Here is a 12,844-nt window from a genome sequence, read left to right on the forward strand (position 1 = left end):
CTTGAGGCCATATTGCTTGTGAGGGTCAAGATGAGAACTCGGTCACCTCACACTGAGGCAGTTCTAGTTTCGAAAGCAGCTCTCAGGGTGAGAACGGACATGCCACACATCAAACATAGAGCCTCTTCTCAGGTCAAAGGTAGGAGCAGCTCTGGTTATCTGGAGAAGCATTGCAGCCAGGGATATGAACACCCTAAGAAAAAAGGGGCTAGGAGATGTCCACCCTGGGCACCTCTGCCTCTGTGTTTGTCTGTCTGTAGAAGTTCTGAGTTGAAGCCAGAATCTTAGGGATGGAGAGGTAGCTCAGCAGGGGGTGCTTCTCCGGCATGCACAAAGCCCTGGGTTCACCTCTTAGCACTGTGGGAAAGAGAAGGGAAACAAACAAAGAAACAAACAAAGAAACAAACAAACTGTGTTTCTCATCAAAATCAATTGCTTCTGTTTTGGACCCCTCAGAATTCAGTGACACGCAGTGCACCTATCAACAGTGACAGCCAGGGCAGGTGCGGCACACGCTTCCTCACCACCTATGACCGGCGTTTCGTCATCAAGACTGTGTCAAGTGAGGATGTGGCCGAGATGCACAACATCCTAAAGAAATACCACCAGGTATGGGGAGGCCCAGGCCCAGGCTGTGGAATGCCATCGGCTATGGGGAGTCACAGGCCTGGGCTGAGGAGAATGGGTTGGGAGAGGGAAAGAGAGAGCTGCAGTGGGGATTGGCGGGGAGGCCAGGTCCACTCTGGTAGTGGCAGGCATTTCCTTGTACATTGGTCCCTTTTCTCATTGCTATGGCAAAACACCTGACAGAAACAGCTCAGAGAATTAAAAAATTGGGGGCCTGGCCTATGCGACATCTCAGTGGGCAAGGGTGTTTGCCACTGACCTGTTACTTAATTTTCTAGTGCTGTGGAAATTCACCATGACTGAGACACCTTTTAGAAGAATTTATTTGGGCTTACAGTTCCAGGGGGTTAGCATCCATGATAGTGGAGTAGAGTTGCAGGCCTGGCATCTCGAACAGTAGGCCGAAAGAAAGCTTACATCTTGAACTGAAAGCAGGAAGCCAAGAGAGCAAACTGGGACTGGTGTGTAGCTTTGAAACCTCAAAGCCCACCTGCAGTGACATACTTCTTCCAGCAAGGCCCCATCTCCTAAAGCTACCCACTCAATGCTACCAGCTGAGGACCAAGTGTCCAAACAGCTGAGCCCACGAAGGCCGTTCTCATCCAGTCTACCCACCATACCTGATGACTTGAATTCAGTCCACAGGGTTGAAGGAGAGAACTGGTTCCTGCAAGGTGTCTTTTGATTTCCACAAGCATGTAGTACCATGTAAAATTAACCAACCAAGTGTAATTAAAAAATAAAAGGGAGGAAGGATCGATCAGCTTTGGCTCGTGGTTTTGAAGAGCTCAGTCCCACTTGAGGAGAGTGTCACAGTGCTGGGAATGTGTAGTGAGGGAGAGGCAGGCTAGGAGCAGAGAAAGGAGGTGTAGGAAGTGGCTAGAGGACACAGCTTTCGGGGACATGCTCCAGATACTGCTTCCTCTAGTTGCCCCCACCTTCTACCTTTCCCACTTGCCAATAATGGCCTCATACCAAGGTTCATCAGGAGATCAAATCATCTCTTAGGTCCGCCCTCATGTCCTCATGGCTGTGGAATATATATCCTATGTCCCCAGGTGTGTTGTACTAGCCTCTTAGGTACTTTTTTTAAAAATTAATTTGTTTATGTGTATGGGTGTTTTACCTACATATGCGTCTATGCACCGTTATCTGTATATGAACCATATGTGTGCCTGGTGCCCAGAGAAGCCAGGAGTGAGTATCAGACCCCTGGAACTGGAGTTACAGACAGTTGTGAGCTGCCATGTGGGTGCTGGGAATTGAATCAGGTTCTCTGGACAAGAGCAAATGCTCTTAGCTGCTGCTGAGCCACCTCTAGTTCTTTCGTAGATGCTTCCAGACCAGTTAAGTTACCATCAAAGTTAACCATTGTACCTGCTAACCAGGCATAGAGGCCTGGTAAAGGGAACTCCTGATCTTCCATGTTAGAGCAGAAGTCCTGGACTTTAATCCACAACATAGGCAGGGTTGTGGATTTGGAGGCATTCAGTTCTCCTAGTCTTCTAGAAAAAACAGCCAGTGCTTGCTCTCTCTCTCTCTCTCTGTCTCTCTCTCTCTTTCCTTCCTTCCTTCCTTCCTTCCTTCCTTCCTTCCTTCCTTCCTTCCTTCCTTCCTTCCTTCCTTCCTTCTTTCTTTCTTTCTTTCTTTCTTTCTTTCTTTCTTTCTTTCTTTCTTTCTTTCTTTCTTTCTTTCTTTCTGTGTATGAGTACACTGTTGTCACTGTCTTCAGACACCAGAAGAGGGCATCAGATCTCATTACAGATGGTTGTGAGCTAAAATGTAGTTGCTGGAAATTGAATTCAGGACCTTTGGAAGAACAGACAGTACTCTTAACCGCTGAGCCATCTCTCCAGCCCCAGCCAGTGCTCTTAACCACTGAGGTATCTATCTCCCAAGTTCCTGCAGAGCCTGTTTTAAAAACCACAAGTCGCCGGGCGTGGTGGCGCACGCCTTTAATCCCAGCACTCGGGAGGCAGAGGCAGGCGGATTTCTGAGTTCGAGGCCAGCCTGGTCTACAGAGTGAGTTCCAGGACAGCCAGGACTATACAGAGAAGCCCTGTCTGAAAAAATCAAAAACAACAACAACAAACAAACAAACGAAACAAAACAAAATAAACAAAATAAAACTCCACAAGTCTAGTGATAGAACGTCTGAGAGCATCTTAGCCTGGGAGAGTCCAGGTGTCCCGGGTGCTTTCGCGCCCCTCAGCCCTCCTCGCTTCCCCTTCTCCATTCTAGTTCATAGTGGAATGTCACGGCAATACCCTCTTGCCACAGTTCTTGGGCATGTACCGCCTGACCGTGGATGGGGTGGAAACCTACATGGTGGTCACCAGGAACGTATTCAGTCATCGGCTTACTGTGCATCGCAAATACGACCTGAAGGTAAGAGGCTCTGCGTTCTCTGGGGGGGCGCTGCTCTCCTGTGGCTGGGAGAGGCTGCTCCTCTAGCTGTGTGCACTGGGAGTGGGGAAGCACACCTTCCAATGGGATGAAGAGCTCCAGAGTTGACGTGCCTGATTATTGTAGACCCGCTATTTGAAGTCAAGGTGACTTAGGTAATAGAGAGGTTAGTTAAGCCCTGGTTATAGGATCTGAGACAGCTGATGCGCTGCAGTCCCTGTCTGTGGGGTGTGCACGCCGAGGGGCAGGCTGTGCCGATGCATACATGCTGGCTTTTGTCCCGTTCCGTGCAGTGACTGCACAGATGTGTTTCTGTAGACCAAGAAGGATGTGTCTAAGGCTACAAACTGGGGTCCATGGCCTCTGCTGTTCTTGAGCCAGGCTTCCTGATTTCTGTCACCTCGCATCCTGTCCCCTCCCTCTGCTGCAGCCACACAGTCTGTCCCCTGCCCCTAGCCAGAATTGCATATATACTGTCTGCCTCGTTTCCCTCCCAGCAGCCCTGTGCTCCACACCTCCTTTTTCCCCTAACGATTCACTTCCTACCTCCCTTCTAGAAGTAGGCATGGCCACCGCCACCCCCGTACAGTCCAGGTCCAGGCCTGGGCTTCATGCCTAGTGTGTCTTCTTCCTGTGCCATGTAGCCCCATGGCGACAATGACTTGGCCACTGCTGTACAGAAAGGCCCATGAGAGTGGGGACTGAGCTATCCAGGGCAGTCTTGTTGACTGAGCATCTGCCATGTCTTTTAGTCATAGTCAGTTCAAGAAATGGCCGCGCTAGAGTGGCTATGGCTGCCTTCCGACTCCTCTAAGATGCTAACCAGCCTACATCCATGTACCCCTTAACTGTATCTAGTGTACATTTGCTTGCTCAAAGGAGTTTGCCCCTGGGGCTAGGGTGATGGCTCAGCGGGTAAAGCACTCACTGTGAAATCCTGAAGGGCAATGTGCTGTCCGGAGCACCCAAGAAAAACGGCAGGCATTGGGCTGTTCACTTCTGATGCCAGTACTCGGAAGCAAAACCAGGAAGGTCACTGGGGCTTGTTGGCCAGTCTCCCCCCCCCGCCCCCCTCACATGAAAGGTGGGCAGAGAGCCTAGTACTTGGGAGGTAGAGGCAGGCAGATCCCTGTGTGTTGGAGGCTAACCTGGTCTACACAGTGAGTTCCAGGGCAGCCAGGGCTACATAGGGAAACACTGTGTGTCAAAAAGCCATTAAAAACAAAAGGAGAGGAAAACACCTGCTGTCAACCTCTGGCCCCTATGCACACGTTACATGTATGTTACACATATGTGTATCTGCAAAAGGAGTTTGCATCAGTGTGACTTCTGGTGGCTCTTGTCCCTCCAGGGTTCCACTGTTGCCAGAGAAGCCAGTGACAAGGAAAAGGTATGTGAAAAGGTCGCTTGCCCGGTGACACCTTCTGTTGGCCATCTGTCCTGTCCCCTCTGTGACCCCCAGCCCAGCTCCCAAGCATATCAACATGAAAGGTTCTGTGCCATCAAGCCCTGCCTGCCCTTGGCACACTCAGTACTGGCTTCTGCCTTTGCTGGGTTCTTTGTGGTTCTGTTGGGATGGAGAAGGTGTCTGTGTCCAGCCTGAGCCAGTCAGTAGTTCCCTAAGCTCAGCCAAGGCTCAGCAGGAGGGGATACTCAGTGTCCAATATGCGTCATGATTGCTGTCATTGCCTGTCTCACACTCGCCTCTCTGGCGCTGTGCATCTGTGTTAAGGACTGCTCCCCTCTCTGCACACTGCTCCCAGCAGACCGGCCAGGTCATGCTTCCTGGCTGAGCGAGTTAACCTGAGCGAGTTAGCCCGAGTGAGTTAACCTGACTATGCTGTTGCCCTCCCAGGCTAAGGACTTGCCAACATTCAAAGATAATGACTTCCTCAACGAAGGGCAGAAGCTGCACGTGGGAGAAGAGAGCAAAAAGAACTTCCTGGAAAAGCTGAAGCGGGATGTTGAGGTATCCTCTAACCTCCGTCTTCACCCTGTTTGCGGGCCAGGAGCCCTTTTAACCTTCAGAGAGTGGAACTCACTGTTCCCAGTGGTGCGCTGAGAGAGTGGTGTTGGTGTGAGCCTCGCCTAACACCTGTATGGATGGGCAACACTGTCTTAGTTACGTTTCTGTGGCTGTGATAAAACACCACAACCAAGGCAATGGAGAAAAGAAAGCCTGTAATTTTGGGCTTCTGGTTCCAGAGGACTAGAGAGTCCTGTAATGGCGGAAAGAAGGCATGGCGACAGGAACTGCGGAGAGCTCACAGCTGCCAGCAGGCAGGAGGCAGAGCATATGATGCGAGTGGCCCAGTCTTTTGAAACCTCAAAGCCTACCTCAGCCACACCCCTCCTCCAATAAGGCCACACCTCCTAATCCTTCCCAAGCAGTTCCATCAGCTGGGGACCAAGCATGAAAATATATGAGCCCGCAGGGGCCATTCATTCTCTCCCAAACCTCCACTAACATTTTACAGGTGCGGCGTTTGGAACCCAGGGTGGACTGTCTTTACTAGACATTTTACACACACAGCTCCCACAGTGGAAGGGCATGTAGCATTAGTGACAGGAAGCCAACTGTTGTGGTCCTCCAACCAGCTGTTCCCTGGCTCTGACTCCCTCCTTCCCCAGGAGGGAGGGTCCAGAATTCTTCCCTGCCCCACATGGCTTCCTTTGATCTTCAGCAAAGAGTGGTGGCCTGGGGTTGCCTTTCTGTTTTTTATTTTTGTTGTTGTTTTGTTTTTGAGGTGTGTGTTTGTATGTGCTTGCGAGTGTGTGTTGCCTATCTCTGTGTGTCCGAGTTTGTGCAAGTACCTTTGGAAACTAGAAGAAGATGTTTGAACTCCTGGAGCTGGAGTTACAGGCAGTTGTAAGCTGTCTCATGTGGGTCCTGGGAACTGAACCCAGGTCCTCTGGAAGAGCAGCCAGCGCTCTCTAACCACTGAGCCATCTCTCCAGCAGAGTGTTGTATATTAAATGAAATTTTTAAAAAATCTTTTTTGTTTTGTTTTGTTTTTGTTGTTTTGGTTTTTCGAGACAGGGTTTCTCTGTGTAGCCCTGGATGTCCTGGAATTCACTCTGTAGACCAGGCTGGCCTCGAACTCAGAAATTTGCCTGCCTCTGCCTTCCAAATGCTGGGATTAAATTTGTGCATGACCACACCCAGTTTAAAAACAAAACAAAACAAAACAAACAAACCCCCTTAAGGCTAGCCTGACCAGCCTGCTCTATTGGCCTTGGGCCCAGAGGCACGTGGGAGTGGTGCCTTAAGAGGAATGGTTGTGTGGCGTCAGTCTCTCCATCTTCCCTGGTGCTGCATGCTGTCATGCCGCATTCCTCAGACTCCAGTGGTGTGACACCATTCTGGGTTACTCTTCCCTCCCGCAGCAGTCACTTTGATCTTTACCCTACAGCCCGTGCCTGTCTGGCTGCTCTTCTTCCTGTAGCCACAGCCCTGTGCCTGTCCTCAGAGAGTCCTGCCACCCTGCCGCCAGCCTTATACCTCCTTGCCCTGCTGAGCAGTTGCCTCGCCTCAGACACCACTCTCGTGGTAGAGACTACTCCCGCTGCACTTTTAAAGCCCGAGTGGGGAGGAGTTGAATGGGTTGCTTCCCCCCCTTTCCAGATGTGTGGGGGCGGGGCATCCCATATAAACCTCTCACTGGTCCGTCCCCTTCTTCCTAGTTCCTGGCCCAGCTGAAGATCATGGACTACAGTCTCCTGGTGGGCATCCACGACGTGGACCGGGCAGAGCAGGAGGAGATGGAGGTGGAAGAGCGAGCGGAGGAGGAGGAATGCGAGAATGATGGGGTGGGTGGCAGCCTGCTCTGCTCCTATGGCACGCCTCCAGACAGCCCTGGCAACCTCCTGAGCTTCCCCCGCTTCTTCGGCCCAGGAGAGTTCGACCCCTCCGTGGACGTCTATGCCATGAAGAGCCATGAAAGTAAGAGTTCGTGCCGCTCTGCCCAGCCAGCCCCGAATGCTCTGCTCACTGTTGCGATTGGGGGGTGTCTGCATCCCCACCTCATTCACGGGTGACTTACCACCTCTGGCCACCCTGAGGGGACTGGAACCTAGGGTTCCTGGGGTTCCTTCTCGCCAGTCCTCTCATGTCACCTCTCAGGCTGTCTTGGATGATAACGCACAGCTCATGGGAAGGACAGACCCTTGTGCATTGCTGCTTTGGTCCTATAGAGTGACCAAAGTTTGGAGGAGACGGGATTATAAGGAACCTTCTGCTCCCTGACTCCGAAAGGACAGAGGGATGCTGAACCCGGGACCCAGGAGGTATGGCTGTGCCCCAGACACGTTTTGTCCTCCCTGTGCAGGTGCCCCTAAGAAGGAGGTCTATTTCATGGCCATCATTGACATCCTCACACCCTATGACGCTAAGAAGAAAGCTGCACACGCCGCCAAAACAGTGAAACATGGGGTGAGTGGGTTCACAGCCTCCTCCAGGCCCAGCCTAGTGCAGTACATCGAAGTGCCCGTGCCCTTCTCCCCAGTTGCATTGGAGAGCAACCCTGCTACCTTCCCTTGTCTGCCTGCGTTTCCATCTGCCCAGCCTGGCCAGGTGGTAAACACACCTTGGTTTTCCCAGGAGTTGTCTGGCCTTTGGACCAGCTGCTGGCTGCCTTCCCCAGGGGGCTGCAGGGCGCTGCGCATCTTGTTGAACAGCCAAGAATAGCTTTGTTTACACACGCACAGTGCTCCCCACAGACCGGGCTCCCCACACACTGTCCCCCACAGAGGCCAGGACCTTTGTGCCACCTCTACTTTGCCTTTCTACTTCTAAAGTGAGTGTGTCCGTCAGAGGAGAGCCCCAGAGAGCTCTGATGTGACATACAAGCCACTTCCTTAGGTGGCCTGCCCAGCCTGGTGATCCTTGGTGCTGAATGACAGGCTCATTGTCTAATGACACACCAGTGCTTGTGAGACTGAGGCAGGAAGACTAAATTCAAAGTCAGCACTGGCCACACCCAAAACCATGAAGGTTGAGAACCAGAACCAGTAGTCTAAAATTAAGTGTTTTTTTTTGTTGTTGTTGTTGTTTGTTTGTTTTCTTTTTTAAAAATTATTTTCTTTTAAAAAAAAAGATTTATTTATTTATTTATTTATTATATGTGTGTACACTGTAGCTGTCTCCAGACACTCCAGAAGAGGGCATCAGATTTTTGTTACGGATGGTTGTGAGCCACCATGTGGTTGCTGGGATTTGAACTCAGGACCTTTGGAAGAGCAGTCGGTGCTCTTAACCACTGAGCCATCTCTCCAGCCTGTTCGTTTGTTTTCTTTTTCTTTTTTTTTTTTTTCGAGACAGGGTTTCTCTGTGTAGCCCTGGCTGTCCTGGAACTCACTTTGTAGACCAGGCTGGCCTCGAACTCAGAAATCCGCCTGCCTCTGCCTCCCAAGTGCTGGGATTAAAGGCGTGCGCCACCACGCCTGGCTTCGTTTGTTTTCTAAACAATAAATAGAAAAGCCCCAGCAGACTCCATGCCTCTCAGCTGTCACCTCCTGGGTTTCTGGTCAGGCTTGAACCTCTGACCCAAGTCCATGTCTTATGTGTTCCAGGCAGGGGCTGAGATCTCCACTGTGAACCCGGAGCAGTACTCAAAACGCTTCAACGAGTTCATGTCCAACATCCTGACGTAATCATCTCTCCCTCTGCCAGAGCCAGACTGCTGGACCAGGGGTCGGGGATCGGGAGAGGGAGAGGGGATATCTGGGCCGGAAGGGAGGGTGGGGAGCAGAGTGGGGGCTGGTGAGGGCTTTAGTAAAGGGACTGCAGCCTGTGACCCGAAGGAAGAAGGGGACACGGGCTGTTTGCACGTGCTCACAGGATGCAGCCTTACTTCCCGAGCACCCTCAATCCGCCTCTTTTGCCCCTGGTTAAAACAGGGTTTCCTCTTCGGTATCTCCGTAACCTTCTATGATACCCGGGGGGGCTGGAGTTGACTTTGTGGGTTTATTTGGGTTTGTTTCTTCAATTCACTGCTCCAGGATTGCTCTTTCTAACGCTGTATGTCATCACCCTAGGCGCCCTCCCTCTTTCTGTCAGGCTCTCAGTTCCCTTCAGTTCAGGCCAGCACAAGGGACGATAAGAGCAGTTGCTCTGACACCACGAGAGGTCAGACACCTCAGTCAGCCACGGTTTGCTCTCACCTAGATGGACTCTTTTATTTCCTGGAGTATTGTGCATCACCCCCCCCCCATGCTTCCACTTTGGATCCAAGTGAGACCTGACCTTGGCTCCCCCACCTCATCCTCACAGAAGAACATGGCAGGTTGACCCTGACGCCTTGACCCGGAGTCAGAGGCCTCAGAGGGGAACAGGTTCGTCTTCATGAGACGGTGAGTGACCAGGAAGCAGCCCTCAGACAGCCGGTTCTCAAAGAACCCAGAGATCACCACCCCGGCCACATGCGCCTCTGAGTGGAATTCTGATGTCTGTCAAGGCCGCCACCCACTGGCTCCAGAGGAACTGTCAAGCATCGTGGCATTTGTTGGGACCCCTGTGTTTCAATGACTGTTTCCCTTTGGGAAAATCCCAGAAACTAAGATGTGTAAACCGGGCCCGTATGCACCGTCCGTATCCTAACTACTGACCTCTGGGTGCAGTCGCCTGTAACTGGCAAATGGTCAGTGCAGAGCTCATCGCAGAGCTGCCACTCCAAGCCTGGCCTGCCGTGCAGGTGTGTCTGGCTCCTGTGCCTGTGACTTCTCACCTGGACAGCTTTAGCCAGCAAGGTGCTCCACCTGAGGTTGCCTGAGTCACCTGGGGAGGTGACCCCAGGAAAGCCTGTTTGGAGGCCTGACACGGGGCTTTGCCCATCCCCCAGCCCCAGGGCTGACGGATTTTCCTTGTCACCCTCACTCTTTCTGGACTTGGGATCTGCCTCTGGTCCTCCTTGGAAAGAGTGACAGCCTGCAGCCTCCTTCAGGATTCCAGCCCAGGGCCTCAGAAGGGAGCTACACACGTCATTCTGATGCCACCAGAGCAAGTGGTTGCCAGGAAGAAAAAACGGCCTCGTCGGCCTGCCCTTGGAGGAGGTAAACTCCCTACCTCTTCCCAGCTCCCTCAGGAGGAATCAGGAATTTAGGATGAGATGGACATTTTGTAGATAACCCCAAAGATGTGAAGCAGGTTTGTGAAACTGTCCTGGGTGAATAGATGATTCCCAGCGCCTGCCCCCCCACCAAACTGGCCGAGCTCAGCGTGGGGAGCTGGGGAGGGGCCACTGTGCCGTGCCCTCCCTATCCCTGCACTGAACTAAGATAGGAAAAGCAAGATGGCAGTCTTGGGCTTCTCTGGGGCTGCCAATTGGGTGAGGCAGGTGGGGGCCCACTCCTTCCCAGGAAGAGAACAGGTAAGGTAGGTTCTGGTGGGCAGAACCACAGGGGTCTTGGGGAAGGACTCGGAACCACGTGATTCGAGGAGAAAGGATTTTAATGTGGGAGAGGGGTTACGTAGGAATAATGTCTGGACTTGATTTCTCACCTCACAATCAAGAGTAAGGACTCTGGATCTACCCCCGGCTTGGAAGTTGATGCTCCTGGCTGATCCTGTTGTGTGTTTGCAGCCGGCTAACTGGGTAACGGTGGGGTTTGTGGGGGGTTTATTTCGTTTTATTTCGTTTCGTTGTATATTGTTTACAATTCTGAGAGGTAGCTTTCTGTTTCAAGCTCTCTGTTTTCCTGACAGTATTGTTGAGTGGGTCAAAATATTCAAGCTGTGGTTTGGTGGATTTTAGGTTTGTTGGGGTTTTGTTTTTTTTTTTTTTAGGTCATTCTCTGCGCTCTCTTCAAAACCCTGAGGTTTGACTTTCTGATTCCTTGGCATTCGTGTGTTTAAAAGCTATTTATCTTCGTTTCATACAAGTTTTCTTTCTCTTTGTGACAAAAATGTGCTATTTGGCTTCAATCTCCACATGATCACCCCCTGCCCCCATTTATCTGCTCCCCCTTTTCCTGAGTCCCACCAGTCACGCTCTGGGCAGCAGGTGTCAAGGGGAAGACAAGATCCTTAGCTTGACTCCTCAGGGCAGTGAAGAACAGCCAGACTGTCTTATGGCATCCAGAATCATGTTGGGTCTTCCAGAAATAGACATTTAAGAATAGAGTCCCGGACAACTGGGTGAGGTCTGGATGCGGGGAAAGGGGGGGAATTCCATTCCTGGGCCCTTACCCTCCTGATTACTGTGTGGCAGCCAGTCCCCATTCCTTCTGTGGAAATTGTGGAGCTGAGAAAATATGTCTCACATCCAGCTGACACAAGGGATACTATGAACACTCTAACACCAAGCAGTGGCCTCAGGCCATGTTCCCAGTCTGCAGGGCACCGCCAGGAGTGCGGTTCAGTTCCGCTGCAGGGCTAAATCCCTCCTTATCTAGCTCAGGGGTTACTGGTCTGTGGCTGGCGCCATGAGTGGCCCCCAGGCTGTTCTCAGTGGCACTATAGTCCCCCACCCCCACCCCCACCCCCAGGCAGCTCTCCCCTCACCTTTCCCCCCTCCCCAAATCACTTTTCTCAGTCCTGGGCTTTAGGCCTGAACAGGTCACCTAGCAGTGCTCAAGGGAGGAGAGACTGGACTCCTGTCGAGACTTCCCCCCTTCACCATGTGCCAGGCCTCCCTGGGGAGGTGGACCAAAGACCCAGGACTTTCTCAGTAGCCAGTCCCGCACCCCACCCCACCCCACCCCACTCACAGTTGTCTTTTTAACAATTCAGGTTGAGAGGGAAAAACCATTAGCTGTTTCTAGTGCTTGATCGACTCAAGTATTTCGGGCAGAAAGGACAGTGACCGAGACAGCCCTCAGAGCTCTGGCCTTGTGCTTTCCCAAGTTAGAGACCTCACCAGCAGTAATGGCCGGTGGGGTGGGGGTGGGGGGTCTCAAAGGGAAACACATTTAGACAGCTAGCCAAAATTTGCCAGCCATGGTCCCAGTCCTCTGAAGTGTGCCACTTAGGATGAGTGTCGCCAAGGGGAAGTGAGACGCAGCTGTCCTTCAGTTGAGTCATCAGGAAGGAGGCTGAGGACACCCGAAGAGCCTGTCCCTTGCCCACAGCCATTTTTCGAGGTGGGAGCCCATACATTTAGGGGGACCATCTGCTTAGCACATCTCAGCGGCTGGTCAGAACATTGCACACACAAAATGTGAATGAAATCTAGAGTCATCTTTTGGGCCCACAGGATTAAAGTTCTACCCACCACATGTGACTTGTCCATTTCCGGCTGCAAGCTCCATTTTTTTTTTAAATAGGAATTTTCACCCCTGTGCTTGTCTAATGTCTGCTCTGAACAGTTCGAGCCTCTGTTACTGTTTTAAAATGCATGCATGTTAAAAAAGAATCTCCAAATGGGAGGACAAAATAAAACTCAAAAAGCTTTGTGTACATCTGGTATGTGAGTCCTTTGAGATGCAACCCACCCTCCTTCAGAATTAGAACGTTTTTGTCCCAGTTTTAGAGGCAAAAATCAGTATATGGTTTGGAGCAGCAGTGTGGCAGCAGTCTGTTCTGAGGTGCAATTGTTGAGCAATACTGACCTCACAGCACTGGGCAGCCTGCCCACAAGATAATATTACCATGTGCCACGGCCCCCTCCTCCCTTCAGCTGTGCATAGACAGTGCCTAGGAGCCATGTATCCCAACTGCCTGTGTGGCTTTGAATACAGCGTCCCTGTGAGCCTTCAGCTATCCATCTATATACTTGTACCATATATATATATATATATATATATATATATATATATATATATATAAATTACTTGGGCTGGATGGTGTATCTCAGCATGTGCAGGGTCCTGGGTT

General features: G+C 51.5%; 1 protein-coding gene across 3 annotated transcripts in view; it reads left to right on the forward strand.

Moving 5' to 3' along the window:
• Pip4k2b (phosphatidylinositol-5-phosphate 4-kinase type 2 beta) overlaps window positions 1–12,427 on the forward strand; it is a 30,961-nt gene extending 18,534 nt beyond the window's left edge. For all 3 annotated transcript variants that reach the window (XM_021177373.2, XM_021177372.2, XM_085829586.1), the window contains exons 4-10: window positions 457–609; window positions 2,869–3,015; window positions 4,385–4,423; window positions 4,889–5,002; window positions 6,718–6,976; window positions 7,362–7,465; window positions 8,605–12,427. In XM_021177373.2, the coding sequence (XP_021033032.1) occupies window positions 457–609; window positions 2,869–3,015; window positions 4,385–4,423; window positions 4,889–5,002; window positions 6,718–6,976; window positions 7,362–7,465; window positions 8,605–8,685 (897 nt within the window). In that variant the 3' untranslated portion in view covers window positions 8,686–12,427. The remainder of the gene's footprint in view (window positions 1–456; window positions 610–2,868; window positions 3,016–4,384; window positions 4,424–4,888; window positions 5,003–6,717; window positions 6,977–7,361; window positions 7,466–8,604) is intronic.
• The last annotated feature ends 417 nt before the right edge of the window (window positions 12,428–12,844 follow it).

Source organism: Mus caroli, unplaced genomic scaffold (assembly GCF_978045245.1).
Source record: "Mus caroli unplaced genomic scaffold, Mus_caroli_1 scaffold_13, whole genome shotgun sequence".
In the NCBI taxonomy this organism is placed as follows: domain Eukaryota; kingdom Metazoa; phylum Chordata; class Mammalia; order Rodentia; family Muridae; genus Mus; species Mus caroli.